The sequence below is a fragment of the Watersipora subatra genome, chromosome 3 (assembly GCF_963576615.1).
Source record: "Watersipora subatra chromosome 3, tzWatSuba1.1, whole genome shotgun sequence".
Classification (NCBI taxonomy): Eukaryota; Metazoa; Bryozoa; class Gymnolaemata; order Cheilostomatida; family Watersiporidae; genus Watersipora; species Watersipora subatra.
Window position 1 is genome coordinate 73044260 of NC_088710.1, and position 18718 is coordinate 73062977.

The 18718-nt window shown below is 37.8% G+C and overlaps 2 protein-coding genes across 3 annotated transcripts in view; one reads left to right on the forward strand and one right to left on the reverse strand.

Annotated features, from left to right (window-relative positions):
* LOC137390154 (micronuclear linker histone polyprotein-like) overlaps window positions 1–3926 on the forward strand; it is a 47960-nt gene extending 44034 nt beyond the window's left edge. The window contains exon 7 of the mRNA XM_068076432.1: window positions 3784–3926. Within this exon, the coding sequence (XP_067932533.1) occupies window positions 3784–3911 (128 nt within the window). The 3' untranslated portion in view covers window positions 3912–3926. The remainder of the gene's footprint in view (window positions 1–3783) is intronic.
* A 16-nt stretch (window positions 3927–3942) lies between these two features.
* Window positions 3943–18484, reverse strand: LOC137390156 (uncharacterized). Of its 2 annotated transcripts, none has more exons than XM_068076433.1 (7): window positions 18345–18484; window positions 13714–13809; window positions 13187–13346; window positions 11099–11612; window positions 7156–7391; window positions 4842–4939; window positions 3943–4616 (listed from the first exon to the last, which is right to left on the reverse strand). In XM_068076433.1, exons 2-7 carry the CDS (start codon window positions 13760–13762, stop codon window positions 4270–4272), a joined length of 1404 nt encoding a protein of 467 aa, XP_067932534.1. In that variant the 5' UTR covers window positions 13763–13809; window positions 18345–18484; the 3' UTR covers window positions 3943–4269. The 2 variants fall into 2 exon arrangements, with proteins under 2 accessions (XP_067932534.1, XP_067932535.1); XM_068076434.1 differs by lacking the exon at window positions 18345–18484 and adding an exon at window positions 15699–15975.
* Window positions 18485–18718: the final 234 nt, after the last annotated feature.

Genomic DNA, 18718 nt, shown 5'->3' on the forward strand with positions numbered 1-18718 from the left:
ACACGTAATCCCTGATAGGAAGTTGTGTAGGGTGTGTAGGAAGTTATGTAGAGTGTGTAGGAAGTTTTGTAGGGTGTGTAGGAAGCTGTGTAGAGTGTGCGCAAGGTGTGTAGGAAGGTGTGTAGGAAGCCGTGTAGGAAGGTGTGTAAGCTGTGCCAGCTGTGTCGGGTGTGTAGGAAGCTGTGTCGGGTGTGTGTATGTTGTGTGTGTGTGTGTGTATGTTGTGTGTGTGTGTATGTTGTGTGTGTATGTTGTGTGTGTGTTGTGTGCGTGCGTGTGTGTGTGTGTAAGGTGTGTAGGACGTTGTGTAGGGTGTGTAGAGAGCTGTGTAAGGTGTGTAGGATGCTGTGTAGGGTGTGTAGAAAGCTGTGTCGGGTGTGTGTGTGTGAGCTGAGTAAGGTGTGTAGGAAGGTGTGTGAGGTGCGTCATCCTCCATATATGAACCACATTAGTGGAAACTCACATAATGAGCTTCTAACCGTTTCATGTGATTCTCTGATTTTCCTTGGCCAAGAGGTTATTTCAGGCCAGTAATAAACTTATAATTATTACTGTCTAATCCCATTATAAAGTTCACAATAACAAAGTGATTTGAACAGCTATTTTTATGTGATTTGCATATGAGGTAACTGGTTTAGTTGTAACACACTCACAGATCAGATATTTGATACTTAATAATTGGCAATTACATAAAATCTTTGCTTAGGATTACTTCAGCAGACAAATTTTCCATCATGCATTTGGCAAAGGTTCTCCAAACATTCCGTAAGTAAAAATTCTGTTGAAAATTAAAAATATAACTTGATAGTCTGATAACAAAAGGCATAGAAGCTAATTTTATTTTAAACTTCAGCATGTCTAACATGGAGCAGACTCGGCAGCATGTCTAACATGGAGCAGACTCGGCAGCATGTTTCTGTCAAGTTACTTTATCTGTGAACCTATGATTGGCTAAGCCTATACATCCATCCACGAATGCAAATGGACTTAGAGTAAAAATAATAAACCATTTTATTTATTTTTACTTTATCAATTCAGTTGTTCCATTTATTTTTTACACGGTTTCATGTAATGCACTTTTGATACTATATATAATTACCTGAAATGTTAAAGAGTAGAACAAATGAAATGATAGTGTATTCTTCTTGGAATACTTGCACCAACATCCAATGGTTATAATAGGCAGATCTTAAAAATAATTAATTAATATGTAGAGGCTTAACGGTAGTTTATAGAGTTGATTATATAACTCTAGTAATAGAACCCTTGGCTACCTTCGGTCACCAGAATAACCAGGTTAAGGACTTTTTTATCATTGGCTAATTCAGCAACATTGTGCTATCACATGAACTTCCCAACTTTTGGTTGTAGCCATAGTACATTGAAGTTCAGCACAAAACTGCGATAAGTGTTCATGTTCAGTGGACTCTCGTCATACAATTTTAATTCGTTTTAGTATAGACATTGTAAGGCGGAAATTTCATAAAGAGGGGTATAAAACCCCATAGTAAATATCTAATGCAAACACCCCTGGTAAAAATCATCAAAATTTTACATATGTACTGTACACATTAAAAATTAGTAATAAAATAATGTTTACCTTAGTAACTATAGTTACATACAATAACTTTATTGTGTTTAGTGGTTATGATCTGCAATAAAATGTAACGTTACAATGTACTATGTGCAGTACATACCATAGGGAGTTCTTACCTTCGAGTCCGACATGTAACATAAATGTTGAATTCAACTTGAGTGAATTTAGCTTACTAAACACATGCTTAAAGCTAAGTTTTAGTATGTACTTTTAACTATTTTACTGAACAAACTTTTTCATCGGCTAAAGTTTCATCACCTATCTGATTCCAGTTTCGTTTTTACAATAACTAATAATGAATAACGCCAAACTGAGAGAGATTGAGCATCGTATCTCTTTCATGCGTTGTGTGAGAGATTTCGGTGATTAATATATCAGCATATTTGTTATTTCATCGTTTTCAGCACGCCGATGGGCAAATTTGAATTTCAGATGAAATTTTTGTTGATATCATGTGGCGAAAAATACTTGCGAATGGAGCAGGAGAAAAATCATCATGTTCTACACTGTATGGCAAAAAATTGTGTAAGAGACTCATCGTAACCCGAGGACACACTGTACATCCTTAAAGTTCATTTTAAAGTGTAAACACATCTTTAGCACATCTTTCGATCAATATTTCATCAAATAAAAATGAGTGACTTTTTTCATAGAAGTTTTACCTGTTGATGCTAAACCTAAAAAACTAGCGTTATTAAAGACTGCTACAAAGAATATGTGCCCCAAAAATCTTTTTTATGAATAATGACTACATGTTACATTTCTTAACAGTTGTTTGATAAAGTTGCAGGATTGATTAAAGAAGATTGCTTCTTGAATTTAACTTCAACTACTTATGGTAAAACACTCATGAAAAAGAATCAGGGTTTTTATTTGATTATATATTAATAGACTGGTGTGATAATAGGGTGTATAAGTTGTAAAGTTGAGTGATAACTGTGTGGACAGCTTCTAAAATGGACTTGTAAGTCGTTTATAAACATTTATCACAAGTTTTTTCTTATTTTCACTACATCGTGGCGAAACTCATAAAATGGGGTTTGCGTAATTTTTGCACACTCGTTGGATAGTGACAGGAAAAGTAGTTATTGGCCTCGCAGCAATAGTCAGCGATTTAGCCAGCCAAAGAGTTAATAATGACAAGAGCAGACTAAATACAATCCTTCAGGCAGCTCAAGTGTTTACCCTGCCTTTGGTAATGATTTCAATTATAGCACTTTTACATTCACTTCTCCATAGAGAGGTGTCATAACCTCTGCCGATGGATGTAGTAGCCCAGCTCTTAGTAGTAGTAAACCACAGTGAGCAGACAAATATGGCAGACCGATTACTATATTTTTAGCTGGTTTTATCAAGATGCTGGCAACAGACTCATTTATGCTACAGCGAAAATCTTCAACTGTTCTATTTTTTGACCTCCCTGTCATGCTCATTTGACCTCCCTGTCATGCTCATTTGACCTCCCTGTCATGCTCATTTGACCTCCCTGTCATGCTCATTTGACCTCCCTGTCATGCTCATTTGACCTCCCTGTCATGCTCATTTGACCTCCCTGTCATGCTCATTTGACCTCCCTGTCATGCTCATTTGACCTCCCTGTCATGCTCATTTGACCTCCCTGTCATGCTCATTTGACCTCCCTGTCATGCTCATTTGACCTCCCTGTCATGCTCATTTGACCTCCCTGTCATGCTCATTTGACCTCCCTGTCATGCTCATTTGACCTCCCTGTCATGCTCATTTGACCTCCCTGTCATGCTCATTTGAGATTTGTCAGATTATATGAGTAAAAGGAATGAGTTGAGAGGATTAGCAGAATTATAGCTGGCAGTAAGATCAGGTAAAGCTTCTGTAACACCTCAAGTTTTAAAACCGGAGTCGCTCAACCCAAAACCTTAACAATTTAATTTTTTAACTAACCCTTACCATCTTCTGATATAGCATACTAGCACTCATTTTCACTCAACCCTTTCTTTATCTAAAGTAAGCAATTTAACTGCCGCGTTCATGCTAGGTACACCAGTAATAGTACTGAAGCTTACTGGAACTGTTTCCTTAAACTTGTCTACTAGAATTACTACAGCAGCTCCTAAAAATTCCCATTTCCAAGGGAGTGAGCGAGTGCTTGTTATGATCCCATCATGCTATTGTCTGTCTGTAACATGTCATGAATGCTTTTATTCTAGATGACCTTAGAAACAAGACTCAGAAAGAACAGCAGTTGGATGAGCGGATCAAAAAGATTAAGGAACAGAACGCAAAGCGAGAAGAGAGACTGCGGGAAATCGAACGAGAGAAATTATTGTTTGCATAGCAGTTGTTTGAATTGTACAGTAGAACTTTTTGTTTATATTGGTATATGTACTTATTTTTTAGAGATAAAATGAAATACATGTAAAGTATCAAGTACCTTTACTAAATTATAATGATGTGCACAAGCCAGGAAGCATTAGCGTTATTGTTTGTAACAAATATTCACATTTTAAAAATTCAGATGCCCATATTTGTATTGGGTTCAGTCACCTGCTGCTCTAAATCAAGCTAAAAGATGTGAGGCGGTAGTCCGCTGGTGACAGTACCATCAGTATAGCACCGGTGCCATCAGTGAAAATGTGGCATGCTTGTTCATAGTAGATCGCTCTTCTGGTATATAAATGCATGCAAGTTGATAATCACGTATAAGATGTTGTCGGTGTTCTTCGTTGCCGGTCTTGTTGATGCTCTTTGCAGGCGAGTCTCGCAGCTTCGGTAGCCGCTATGTTGATGAATGTGTACTCAACAGAATCGTCATTGCTTTCTCCCAGAATGTTCGTTTGCTTAGTTGGACTAGCGCTAGCGGAGCGGCAATGTCTATTACTAGTTGAAACAAATCGCTTAGGCTTTTGTAACGTCAGGTCAAGGTCAGCATAGTTTAGGTCTGAAGATTGATTTAGATATTCTTCTATGTTAACATATTCTGAGTAAGCAGGTTTTAAATTCTTGTGGACGTTTGCGATATTCTCATATGTGCTAGGGTAACCTGAAATATTCAGCAAACATCGCTATAAATCATTATGACCACGAGTCAGTTGGCCTACACTTTATCAAAGCACCAACTTTTGCATGCACGACTAGTACATCGAGTGCTAGTACCGCAGCTCTTATGACATTCTTATAATATTACTTGATTACAGCACTGGCACAATTCTATACGTCTCTGGCTGTCCCTACACATTGTACTGTATAATACAGACTTATATCGAACCTGAATAGGAAGCACTGTGTCTGTGGTTAGGCTGAATCTTTTGACTGGAAGCAGACTTGAGTGTCGCACTGCTTGAAGAACTGCTACTGTCTCTGTGACTACAATATGAGCCGATATTATAGGAGTGTATTTAGAGATATGCTACATCTAGCGGGTGAAGAAAGAACTGCTACTAAAAACACGCTGGTAAATCGTCATGTGTGATGTCACTAACATGTTGGACCGTGTATAGATAAAAGGAGAGATTGAACTGGGTTTGGTGACTTTGGTCTTGATGGTTGTTTGACAGCATTTTAAAAATACATCTAATTATAACATATAATCATATTTCGTTTTTCAGCTATGCTTTTAACATTGGAATAGCAAAAAACAGTTTTGGAGACAAAAGCGTTCACGAGGCAAGCTCCAAACTGACATAAAAGAGGTGATTTTTGCAGTAAAGCACATGCATATGACATACAATGTTAATGACGACGATTAGCCAATAGGTTAACAGGAGACAAAGTTGCATCTGTTGGCTGCCATTCAAATACATTTTGCCTATCTAGTAATGTTTTGGTTACCCAATATGGCAGATAAGTTGCCATGTTGGGTAACCAAAACAACGTAAAATCAAAGTAGATCCCACAAATACAGAAAATCTGCAGTATTTATACGTCCCACATTTACTTTCAGTGGCGTTATAGAGCTGCACCAATCGATTTGTGCTTTCAGCTTGTGAAGTACACAAGCAAGGAATTATTTTTGCACACAAATTAGAAAACTTAAATAATCGTCCATAAATGTTGGCTATTCCCAGAAATCTTTAATTTAAGACCTATTAGCACATGCTTTTCTTTCATGAATAAGCATTTTGAATAGACAGTTTTTAGACAATCTAGTTAAAAAAAACAGGCAATTTTAATATAATTATATGACAGCGCAGCTGGTGCCAATCAATATTTTTCAAAAACCACAAATCTTTCTGTCCAATTTTACAACTTGAAATGTTGATAAAAACTTGGTAAATCGTCAAAATGATACAAAAACACAATTGAGACCTCAATCTGTAATGTTATCTGCTACTGTTAGTGTAATGTTATCTGCTACTGTTAGTGTAATGTTATCTGCTACTGTTAGTGTAATGTTATCTGCTACTGTTAGTGTAATGTTATCTGCTACTGTTAGTGTAATGTTATCTGCTACTGTTAGTGTAATGTTATCTGCTACTGTTAGTGTAATGTTATCTGCTACTGTTAGTGTAATGTTATCTGCTACTGTTAGTGTAATGTTATCTGCTACTGTTAGTGTAATGTTATCTGCTACTGTTAGTGTAATGTTATCTGCTACTGTTAGTGTAATGTTATCTGCTACTGTTAGTGTAATGTTATCTGCTACTGTTAGTGTAATGTTATCTGCTACTGTTAGTGTAATGTTATCTGCTACTGTTAGTGTAATGTTATCTGCTACTGTTAGTGTAATGTTATCTGCTACTGTTAGTGTAATGTTATCTGCTACTGTTAGTGTAATGTTATCTGCTACTGTTAGTGTAATGTTATCTGCTACTGTTAGTGTAATGTTATCTGCTACTGTTAGTGTAATGTTATCTGCTACTGTTAGTGTAATGTTATCTGCTACTGTTAGTGTAATGTTATCTGCTACTGTTAGTGTAATGTTATCTGCTACTGTTAGTGTAATGTTATCTGCTACTGTTAGTGTAATGTTATCTGCTACTGTTAGTGTAATGTTATCTGCTACTGTTAGTGTAATGTTATCTGCTACTGTTAGTGTAATGTTATCTGCTACTGTTAGTGTAATGTTATCTGCTACTGTTAGTGTAATGTTATCTGCTACTGTTAGTGTAATGTTATCTGCTACTGTTAGTGTAATGTTATCTGCTACTGTTAGTGTAATGTTATCTGCTACTGTTAGTGTAATGTTATCTGCTACTGTTAGTGTAATGTTATCTGCTACTGTTAGTGTAATGTTATCTGCTACTGTTAGTGTAATGTTATCTGCTACTGTTAGTGTAATGTTATCTGCTACTGTTAGTGTAATGTTATCTGCTACTGTTAGTGTAATGTTATCTGCTACTGTTAGTGTAATGTTATCTGCTACTGTTAGTGTAATGTTATCTGCTACTGTTAGTGTAATGTTATTTGCTACTGTTAGTGTAATGAATATTTGTGCTGTCAGTTAACCTTTCATTATTTATACAGGTCTAATTCAGATGCCTTCTCCGTAAATACTAAAGGTGAGTCGATATGCGGTACAGTAGAAGTCTAAATACACCCTAACTGATCGGAGTATAAGTTGAAATGAATGATAATACTACCTTGCGGTGTCTGTCAATCGCTTGTCCTTTGGGGAAGTGTGTTGTCTGTGTTCAGAGTTCCTTCCTTCTCCTGCACGCTTGGTCAAGCAAGTGTATGGGTAGCGGTTCTCCTTCTCCGGGTTGGCCATGGCCAAAAGCTTTATCTGTTCTAAATTCTTGTTAGAAAGATTGTCACAGCTTGTTGAGTTAGCTAAGCCTGTTGGCGTGGCCTTGACCCAAAGTTTTGGGGCCAGTATCTAAAAATAAAGTAGATTAATCTATTCAAATACCATACTTTAGACACTTTAATTGTTTTGTTAGATTTTTCAGAAGCTTTCATTGGTTACTCAGTTACACCATCAGCTGTCATTGGTTACTCAGTTACACCATCAGCTGTCATTGGTTACTCAGTTACACCATCAGCTGTCATTGGTTACTCAGTTACACCATCAGCTGTCATTGGTTACTCAGTTACACCATCAGCTGTCATTGGTTACTCAGTTACACCATCAGCTGTCATTGGTTACTCAGATACACCATCAGCTGTCATTGGTTACTCAGTTACACCATCAGCTGTCATTGGTTACTCAGTTACACCATCAGCTGTCATTGTCTAGATGTATCTATATATATAAATCTTAGTTTGTCGTCTGCTTGTCCAGTAAATAGTTGAATAATTATTAAAATTTTGGAATAAAAAGCTTGCTGTGCACTAGATTTGAACTCATGGAGATTGCAACTGCAAATTTCAAACCACATAATTAGTCACTGAGCTATACAGTCCTTAGCTTTCCATCGCTCTAATCATATACCGTATAACGTATGTACACGCATACGGTGCAAAAGTGCACGTCAAATGGTCACATTTGATTATTAACTGATATTACCTTTTACATTTGTTATTTTTTGAAATCGTTTAAAACTAATTTTTTGCTACTATTACCTATTTTTTTAACTTGTAAGTTTTAAATGTGTCGTTTCAATCTCAAATGTGCGTTACACTTCTATTTCCAGTTTTCCATAAGGTTCGATTGCTAAATCGGTAAAGGCTAATACTTTTCACGCAGACAATTGTATTATCTCGAGTAGGAATAGCCTCTACATTCTCTCTCCGTTCGGTCAGACAAGGTACCAGACAAAGACGTCCGATATCTCATTTTTACATTTGTACTAGTAACGGGAGGTACCAGTATCGTCCTATTCAAAGTTTTGATGGCTAGCTTCTGCTGGAACAGTAACCTTTTTTATACACACACTTCAATGCATGAATTGTTATTATTGCAATTATTGCAATTGTTATTATTCAATTAATTATTCAGCATATTCAGGATTTTTTTTCTCGGTTTGTATTAACTGTATCATTACCTAATCATCTTCTATTGTAAGTGTAGCAAAACAGACTTAATTTAGCCATTACTTGCTAGTTATTTCACATTTACATTTCAACACTTTTCTAGTTGTTTTATTTTTTTTTCAATTTATTTGACCTGCACAAAAGATTTTCTGCATGAAATGAAGTTTGAAAGTTACAGTTGTTTGAAAAATTTTGAACACCCTTATAGTTGTTTTATTTTTCTCTTAATTTATTTAGCCTGCCCAAAACACTTTTCTCATGATACGAAGTTTGAAGGTTAGAATGGTAACTGTTGTTATAAATTATGTTAAATAATAAAAAGTTTCTTTGCAAAGATGTTTATTCTCGGGCATTCAACTAGTTCAATATAAAATTTTAATATTATTTGTCATTGGCTGTTTCTAGTTCTGACTGTAGTAAGTTGCTATCTCAGGCTTTGACTGTAGTAAGTTGCTATCTCAGGCTTTGACTGTAGTAAACTGTTTATTTAAGTTGTTCCCGCTCACATTGTAAGTTATTTTTAAAATGCCTTCACTATTGGTATAAGTTTTTGTAAAGGTGTTGTAGGTGTGTTTATATCTGACCTGGATGCATTACACTTATAACTGAGCTAAACAGTACTATGTGGCAGCTATTAGCAATAATCTTTAACAACAGAAACCATTTTAATAGTTCAGAAGCACACAAAATTCTATTCGAATTAATTAAGCGTATCACGTTATTGGGAGTCCTACCTACCACTCCAGCTACCACTTAGAAACTATGCCAAAGTCTATTATTGATGTACTAATATATTAGGTATGAAACTAGCTAGTAACTTGAAATAACCAATTACAAACCTTGTAGATATCAATTTTATAACATATGCTCAATGCTACAACCACACTGTAGTACTGCTGCTACAACCATACTACAGCACCGTCGCTACAACCATACTACAGCACTGTTGGTACAATCACACTACAGCACTGTTGTTACAACCACACTACAGCACTGTTGCTACAACCACAGTACAGCACCGTTGCTACAATCATACTACAGTACTGTTGCTACAACCACACTACAGCACTGTTGCTACAATCATACTACAGCACCGTTGCTACAATCATACTACAGTACTGTTGCTACAACCGCAGCACAGCACTGTTGCTACAACTGCAGTACAGCACTGTTGCTACAACCACACTACAGCACTGTTGCTACAATCATACTACAGCACCGTTGCTACAATCATACTACAGTACTGTTACTACAACCACAGTACAGCACTGTTGCTACAACCACAGTACAGCACTGTTGCTACAACTACATTATTAGATTGTCGCTAAAATTACTGCCAACAATTGCAGGAAATTAGTATTTTTAAGTGGAAAAACCAATTGTCAGCACAATCTCTATTATTGGCTCAACAACTTTCCAAGCGCCTGTAAATCTATTGCAAGCTTGCAAGGAGTTTACCACAATATGGGAACACTTGGAGTTGCTCACTTCTTTCCATGTTTTCTTGTTGTAGACCAGAGCCTAGCAGAGAGACCAGAGCCTAGCAGAAAGACCAGAGTCTAGCAGAGAGACCAGAGTCTAGCAAAGAGACCAAAGTCTAGCAAAGAGACCAGCGTCTAGCAGAGAGACCAGAGCCTAGCAGAGAGACCAGAGCCTAACAGAAAGACCAGAGTCTAGCAGAGAGACCAGAGTCTAGCAAAGAGACCAAAGTCTAGCAAAGAGACCAGCGTCTAGCAGAGAGACCAGAGCCTAGCAGAGAGACCAGAGCCTAGCGGAAAAACCAGAGCTTAGCGGAGAGACCAGAGCCTAGCGGAGAAACCAGAGCCTAGCGGAGAGACCAGAGCCTAGCGGAGAGACCAGAGCCTAGCAGAGAGACCAAAGCCTAGCGGAAAAACCAGAGCCTAGCGGAGAGACCAGAGCCTAGCGGAGAAACCAGAGCTTAGCGGAGAGACTAGAGCCTAGCGGAGAGACCAGAGCCTAGCGGAGAGACCAGAGCCTAGCGGAGAGACCAGAGCCTAGCGGAGAGACCAGAGCCTAGCAGAGAGACCAAAGCCTAGCAGGGAGACCAAAGCCTAGCGGAGAGACCAGAGCCTAGCGGAGAGACCAGAGCCTAGCGGAGAGACCAAAGCCTAGCAGAGAGACCAAAGCCTAGCAGGGGTGGTAAATAAAAAGAAGTCTTTTCATATACTAGTTTACTCTGATTTTGGTTATAACGTACCTTTATTAGGATCATGTAATCTTAAAACTAGAATGTACCGTTTAGGTTGTTTTATTTTTTAAATGAAAATTTGAAAAAAATTTGCTTTTATTATTTTGAATTTTTAAGGCGCTGTCGATGGTGTACATGTAGTTGTGTGAAAGTGTTTTTGATACCCAAAAGTTTTTTATTAATCGCATTGCGCATAGGTAACCTACATTAATTTGTTTTTCATGAATAAGTTAGAATGACATGACCAGGTGAGTCCTATCAGGTAATAATCCAATCTATTAGAGGACCCTATAGGGTATTTAGATGCAGCTGCATTTGGAGAAATCTGGTACACTTCTAGCCAGCAGCCAGAGGATCAAAACTATCAAAAAGAAAGTTTTGCGAACTATAATCATACGTACCGTTGATTGGCTTCTTAGTTTATTTTCTGGCACCAGTCTCATGCTATCTACACTCCAGCCTATATTTCGCATAGCTCGTAGGTTGGTAGTCGTTGCTTCCTTGCTCTTGTTATTCAGGGTGTTTGCGCTCTGCTTAGAAGTTTCGTGGCTCTTAGCAGCCCCCCTCGACACTATATAATTATCTTCATCAGCTAAAGTTCCTTGATAGAAAAAAGGAAAGTTGGCTGGTATGGTTTCATATACATGCTCGGCAGTGGCGTCTGAGGATTTATGCGCCCTTGTTGGGCGAATGTGTCTGTGGTTCTCATAAATATTATTAGAGTCGGGTTTCGGTCTCCGTGTGACTGCTGATAGCTTCTGATAGTCATTGTTATTATTGTTGTTGTCTCCAGAGCGTGCTTGACCTTCTACTGTGGTATTCGCTGCTAGGGTTAAAGGTCGTGACAATGGAGGCGAGTCGAGCAGTGGATTATTAACTGGTGACTTGGAAGAACTATCAGGACAAAACTCGCTCCTAGAAAATAGGAAATACAGTGGTTACTATTGTTGACTGCGGTGCAAGCCATGTAAAATGCATGATGTGTTTATTGGAGGTTATCTCGGGAAACACCTGTTGACACATGTCAAACGATCATTTAGCTCTAATTGGCTTCTAATTATCTTTTATTATGTAAATGAAAACAATAGGTTAAAGTTGATGGAAAACGTCATCTGAAAAGTAAGCAATACGTTCAGCCTCAATACGTTCAAGCAATTTGTGTCATCACCGATTACTGCTTGATAAATATCTATCAGCAGCTATGTACATCAGCCAGATGTGCTGACTCATGGATTACAGGTGCTCAAAAGTTCTACTTCGCCCTCTTATAGGCTCTCTTTCTATAGCTCAGGTTAGCTATAGAACATTTTTACTAGACCTCTATATCAGCGCGCTTGAAGCCACAGTTCATGATGATCCAAAGGTACTTCTCAATGATCTGAGCTATGCTATTTTTATTAAACACCTGGTTCAAAACGATGCTCCTACAGTGACAGTGAACAAGGGATTAGAAATTTCATTACGTAACTTGCTTGCGAATCCAGAAAGGCGCTTAACAACAAATGAGCCTTCGATGTACCCAACAATACATTCCACATATCCGACATCAGCTAATGTGGAATAGTCCATGACAGCCTTTACAAAATTTCCAGTTTAAAAACATTTTCAATTCGTCATTTCAAAAATCGAAACATAATTAAACAGTATTCTAGATTTGCATTGATCAATTGTGTAGCCTATTTATTATCTTCTGCAGGGATGCTTTATCAAAACTGGAGTGCTTTTCATTGAAATCTTCATGAATGCCGTAAGTGTTTAATCTACAGATAAAATCGGTATACGAAATGGTAATACTAATGTACAGCAATGCTAAATGTAGATAATATTAGTTTGAACTAATATTTGTTTATTATTTCAAGTATTATATTTAAGGCTGTGGTGCCATTTGGTAATCTGCTAATTAGATTCCACCCAAACTTCTTTGATTTTACATGATGAACAATTCTACAGACAAATGAATCATTGCTGTATCCCGTGTTGGCGCGGCACAGATCCGTGGAATGTTGTTGAAACTGTAGAATACTGGGTGACTAAGTAATCCTGCAGATTTAGACAGCGGGCAGCATTTAGTCATCTTTACTAAGACAGAGTTGTTGCTGAGTAATACATCTAATAATATTATACCGATTCTGTAATTGAATGACTTCAGCCTTGACTGTAAATGAGTATAAATAATTTACCTACATCAGACCTAGATAAGATCGGTGTGTGTCACAGATATAATATATCACTGTTTAGAGCTGTCTAGATAAAACTGTTATCCAAGCTTTGTTGTCTTCTAATCATCTCAGGCATAAATTTGACTTGGTAATATTCTACATTTCCTCTGAGCTCTCTTCTTCTATGCATAACATATACAGTGTTTTCCATAATATTTTACTTGGCCCTGATTAAATGCTTACATACCCCTCTATTCGTTATGCGAGACACTATCTTGGCTCCGCGCTGCCAAGACACGAGTCAGCATGCTGCTATTACTACACACTTACATTGATGCTTGTCGTCGTTCGGTCTTCCGCAACATCGGTGTCGGCGGTGCACTTTGCCTGCCTGGCATTGATGCTGACTTCTTGTGAGGTTTGAGATATCGGTCCTCATAGAAAGTTAGCTTTTGAGAGCCACTCCCAGCTGCTGCCATGTTCAACTTGTCTAGAGGCAGAAGCAAGTCAGCGCTGTCAGGCTGTGAGCAAGCAAATCACCCTACAGTTATTTTAGTTAAACATTCGCAACTAATCTCTGGCCACGCAGGCAGTTTGTTCTGTCAAGCAACACACGACTCGTCGTTATTGTATAATAACATTTGACTGCGCTTGAAATGACTTGGTGCACAGATGAGTGCCCAGTTCCATAGCATTTCAAATTACACACCCACATTTATAGTTCGCTGCATCTGAGTAACTCAATACACTAATAACAGTAATCATTTCGCTTCAATCGGCAGCAAGCGTGCGAACATTTATATTATTGCAAAACATTTTTTTAAATCTTATATAGTTCACAGTTTATGGTCACGTACCTTTAATTTTTTTAGAAGTTCGTGTTGTCAGCAGAAGTGGTGATCTCATATTATTCTTGAGCACCTGTTGCCTGTTGTCAGCTCACGTCTCGCTACCTGAAGAGAGTAAAATGACTAGCATGTCACCAGCCTGGCCTCCGCATTGCGTTGCATCACAAGTCTTCACGCTTCATCAACCCTTTCATTACTTAGCCTAAGCTATTACCATGATGTTCGCAATTTGAGGCTGGGGTTCCGAATATGATACAGTCTCACCTATTTACATGAATAGTAACACAGACTTATAGATTGTTGTGACCCGAAACTTAAAATTTTGAATGTTACCTTTCATACAAACAGGAATGCCGATGTATTGCGCAATCAATGAATGTAGCCAAGTGCTTACATGTGCCAGGCATAACTAAACACCATTATGTATTGTTCTGTCCTTGGTGTTTACCAGTTCTACCGATAAGGGTCACATCAAAGAGCATCCTCTCTACTGCTGCAGGAGTTATGATGCTCATGAAATAGCACAAAAAGGTTGATGCTGTTCTCTAAATTTAGTTTGTAATAAGACACAAGGAGTGTATGTGATAAATGGACAGTTTACCTGAGAATCCTTATACTTAGGTTACAAGGGTGTTCTAGTATTTTAATAGACCTTTGTCTTGTCTAGTAGTAGAGGACTATATGTAAAGATCATGAAGCTTTTCACATAATTTGTCAGAAATGTCATTTAGTGATCAAGTTTTAGTATGGCATGTTCGTTGTGGTAGTCACAATAGGATAGTAGGGGGGGATAATAACATCTGGGTGTGTGTAACCATCATATATGTGAACATGTTCACATACTAAATGTGGACATGCTCACCTAACAGGTGTGGACATGTTCACATACTAAATGTGGACATGCTCACATACCAGATATGGACATGCTCACCTGCCAGATATGAGCATGCTCACCTATCAGACGTGGACACGCTCACTTACCAGATTAGCTATAGACAAATAAAATGTATTTACTATGTTCTTGTTATGGTAGCATAGTCTATATCAGTCAGGGCTCATCTTCAGTAAATGATGTCTTAATGACCACAGACAACTTCAAATTTGTTGATTATTTAGTATTTATTTAGTCAATTTTTAGAAAAATGCCAAACTTAGTTGATGATAGCTTTTGTTTTCAGCAGAAAATGATATAAATGTATAGAGATAACTTAGAAATAATAAAAAGATTAGATAGCCAACCTAAAAGTGTTTTATACCTTTATTGTCTATCAGAGCCGGAGACTCAATAGATTAAATGTCAGCAGTGAACCTTCAAACACTGCTTATATAGTTCATTCATGAGACTATTACAAAATGGCATTGAACCATGGCTGATGAAACATTGTTTTTATTGCTAAAATATGTATATAGATTGCTTTAGGCACCATAATATAAAGTGTAACAGTCTTCGTGGGATTTATAGCACAATTGATAGTTCTCCAATAGCAGAGTTTCTCATTGAAACTCTTTGGTGGAAAGTAATAAGCTTTGTCATAACTCTATGTATATTATGATAACTCTATGTCTGTCTGAGAAAATAAACCGATTGTTTATTTTCTCAGTTAAGTGGCTGTCGTACTATCCCTGAATTTCACAAGAACCACATGTCTGTTATAACAGCTCTATGCCTGTTAGGATTTATTCATTCATGTCTAGCTAACTTGGTGTGTAGCAAGATAGTTCCATGTCCAGCTAACTTGGTGTGTAGCAAGATAGTTCCATGTCTAGCTAACTTGGTGTGTAGCAAGATAGTTCCATGTCTGTCATGGCAACTGTATGCTGTCAACATTTTTGTGCAGCTCTGTGACAAATTCTAAATACTAGTGATGTAAAGGTTTTTCCTGCTGCGCCGAGAAGTGAGAACTCTAATACAATCTGATTGACATGAATCTATGGATTCATAGCAGTGGTAGTTAGTGATGACAAGATCAGTTGCAGTAAACATATTCTCTTACCCATAGACCTCTAGTCCTTGTTGATTCCAAAGGCCAGACTAAGCATGCAGATTGATTTGTTGTGTAGAATACCGATTTTGAGAGTACTGCATGGATGAAACTAATCAATCTTGAGCTCGCATCGATCTACAGCAACTTCGGACAGGAAACACTAAATCAGCAATAAAAATGTTTCTAATCCGATGGCAGAGCCGGTGCTACTCCGTATGTCCTCTTATCAAACTAAACAGTCGCAAGCAAATGCGTTCCCACGAACAGATTCCTACTCGACAGCAGCCTTGAAGTGCCTCTCTCGGATAGGAGGACAATACACTGCGTCTGGGTGAAGCCCCTCTGGCTCCCTCTTAGCTCGTCGAAGCGAATGGGCCTAGAGGGCTTCTCCCTCTAACAATTACTAATTACTGCAGAGCCAATAGGCCGATTGTCTCCTGCGGTCCTAGAGCTTGATTGTTGGCGTCTAGATTTATTTTAGAGTAAAGATGAAATTTCAGGCAAGGTTATTCGGGTGACTGGCAACGTTTGATAATCAATTGAGTGATTAGGCATCAATGATTCAGGTGTTCACTTAGCGAGCAGGTATAAATAGTTGTCTCAGCCTGACACATAATGACATCATTTTAGATGTCTAATACTTCCCCCTTAGTCATAGCCAAAACAAATCCTTTAGAAGTGTAAAAATATTTGCATTGCTGATCAATTGTTCAAACTGAGCAGCTTTGCTACGATAAGGTTATATGACTCAAATTAGTCATTTCTTGACAAATTAGTTTCAACTTGCCACCCAGAATTTCAGTTATCCGTTTGGTTTCAGCAGGTGCTCAGATCTGCTAATCACAAAGGATATGTGAGAAGGCTCAGCCCTCAGCTCTTGTATATTTAGTAATGCGCTTTGTTAGACATTCTGCTTGTAGAATAAGACCAGTTTGATAAGCCGCTATGGCCGTGTGCTGCATGTAGTTACTTCTTTCCAACCCCTAGCTAGTCACTAGTGTACCTGACTAGGTCGTTTTAGGTGAAGTTGAAGCGAGGGGCACCCTCACTGGATGTGGCTGCAGCTGTTGAACAGACTTCTCCCACTGCAACCTGATGTTAGCCATTGTATGGCTCTAATCTCTAATACCTCACCCTTTCCCATAACAAAAAGCAGGGATTATTTCATACGTAACACTCTTTGTTACGAGAGTTCTCTAAACTCTTTGTTTCGAATGACTACTTTCTTGATTACCTGGTTCGTTTTTCTTTTTCTGTTTAGAGCTCAAGGAGCTCTGTTCATCAGACTAGCGAGGGAAACATGGGACAATTACAAAGGCATCAACACGAGACGGTATATGAGTTAAACAGGCAATATCCCGTGTACTTAGCAATTGAGCAAACCTACTCCGCCACTCTAGCTCTTTCTAACAAATTTACTTTTAGTGATAACTGAACGCGGTGAGCTGCTAGAAAACTTGAAAAGCTCCACATAAACATGATACTCGGCACTAGCCACATAATATTTTGGATAACCAGTCACCATGTATAGCGAGGAGGTTCGCTTGGCCTTCAGAAGCTATTGGTGGACAGTTTTTTCTAAAAACTATGGGTAGACATTTGTCTATAGAACGGGTTAATGGTCAACAAAATTAATAAGCGAGCCATAATAATTTAGACTAATAAAATTCACAAAGTCAAGAAAGTAAAGTGATTAACAAATGGTTACAAACATGAATTGCCAGCTTATCTAACGCATCATAGCTGAGGGGGGTATTATGTCTAGGGATGGTCTGATGTCTCTAACAAGAACCCATCATAGCCTGTGTCCCTCATATCAGCAGTAGGTTTGTACTAGTTGATGTTTTCGGTAGTGCAATTTACAGTAGATGCTATATATCGGATATATATATATATATATATATACCGTATACAATGTATATCCAACATAAACACTTGATGAATGGCATTTTCAGATTTTACAGATTTTCAGTAAAAAATTTAATCTCAGATAAGTTCCTATTTAAAAAAATTTAAACAGTTCCAATTCTTAGTGTGGAGTTCTCTTATAGCTTTGAATTTTACTTAATTATTTTGTTTTGTCGTAAAATTATTTTTGAACATAATAATTTTAGGAAAACCAACTACTTATATCTTTTTAAGATTTAACAAATTTATTTGTACTTTTGCTATTTGCACTGATCCTATCATTCCCTATTCACACTTATTCTATCTTATAAACAGCCATACATATATACATATATACTTTGTTGTCAACAGTATAAACTTCTATCATACTCTGGTCAGTCCAATGAATCAGCTCTAGCTGTATATACACATTCACCTTCATCTGATTCTCCATAAGTCAACTCTGTTGTTGTTATTAATATCAACAGGAGTCTAATGTTACAGGGGAAACTCTTTGTAACTCATGCTATGAATAGTTAACCAAAGAGCATGACCAGGTTAAACAGTTGCCTGAATTGCTTCTGAGTTGTTCAACTGAATAACAAACACTTCAAACGCAAACGCTGTCCGTTATTCAATGTTCCATCACAAAAAGTCATTTATGACATCACTGATCGTAACCAATAGCTTGTAAGAAATCCTTTTGCTCATACCGTACAACAACTAAACAGATGAAAAATACAATTAAAGAGTCAATAATATGCTCACCTCGCCTAGCTATAGTCACAAGGTCTGTGACCAATTATTAACAGAGTGTAGAGAAAGGTGGACAACTTGACGTACTCGAGAAGGCATCAGTTACCCGTAACAGTAACTCAGTACTTCGGTATGTCCCACTCGCTGTGCAGTAATTCCACTTGTGCTCGATAAGCCTGGCTACGAAGAATATTGTTTGCATTGCGAATTCCAATCAAGTGCGAGGACAAAGGCTGCGTGCTGATGAATGTGCACCTTATTGGCTCTAACAAAAGAAGTATAACACTACTTCGATTATCTTTGCTCGCTCAGAGCCATGCAAACTTGTGTATGTAAACTAGAACATGTTGAATAAGTCAATACACTTGCTGACACTAGATGCAGTC

What these genes read in the sequence shown, in the direction of transcription:
- LOC137390156 (XM_068076433.1), bottom strand. Translation starts at nt 13,762, where the DNA reads ATGAGATCACCACTTCTGCTGACAACACGAACTTCTAAAAAAATTAAA. An exon ending in AACTAAGAAGCCAATCAACG is followed by an intron (nt 7,392 to 11,098) that starts GTACGTATGATT and finishes CTTTATTTTTAG; the next exon opens with ATACTGGCCCCAAAACTTTG. An exon ending in ACACAGTGCTTCCTATTCAG is followed by an intron (nt 4,617 to 4,841) that starts GTTCGATATAAG and finishes TGAATATTTCAG; the next exon opens with GTTACCCTAGCACATATGAG.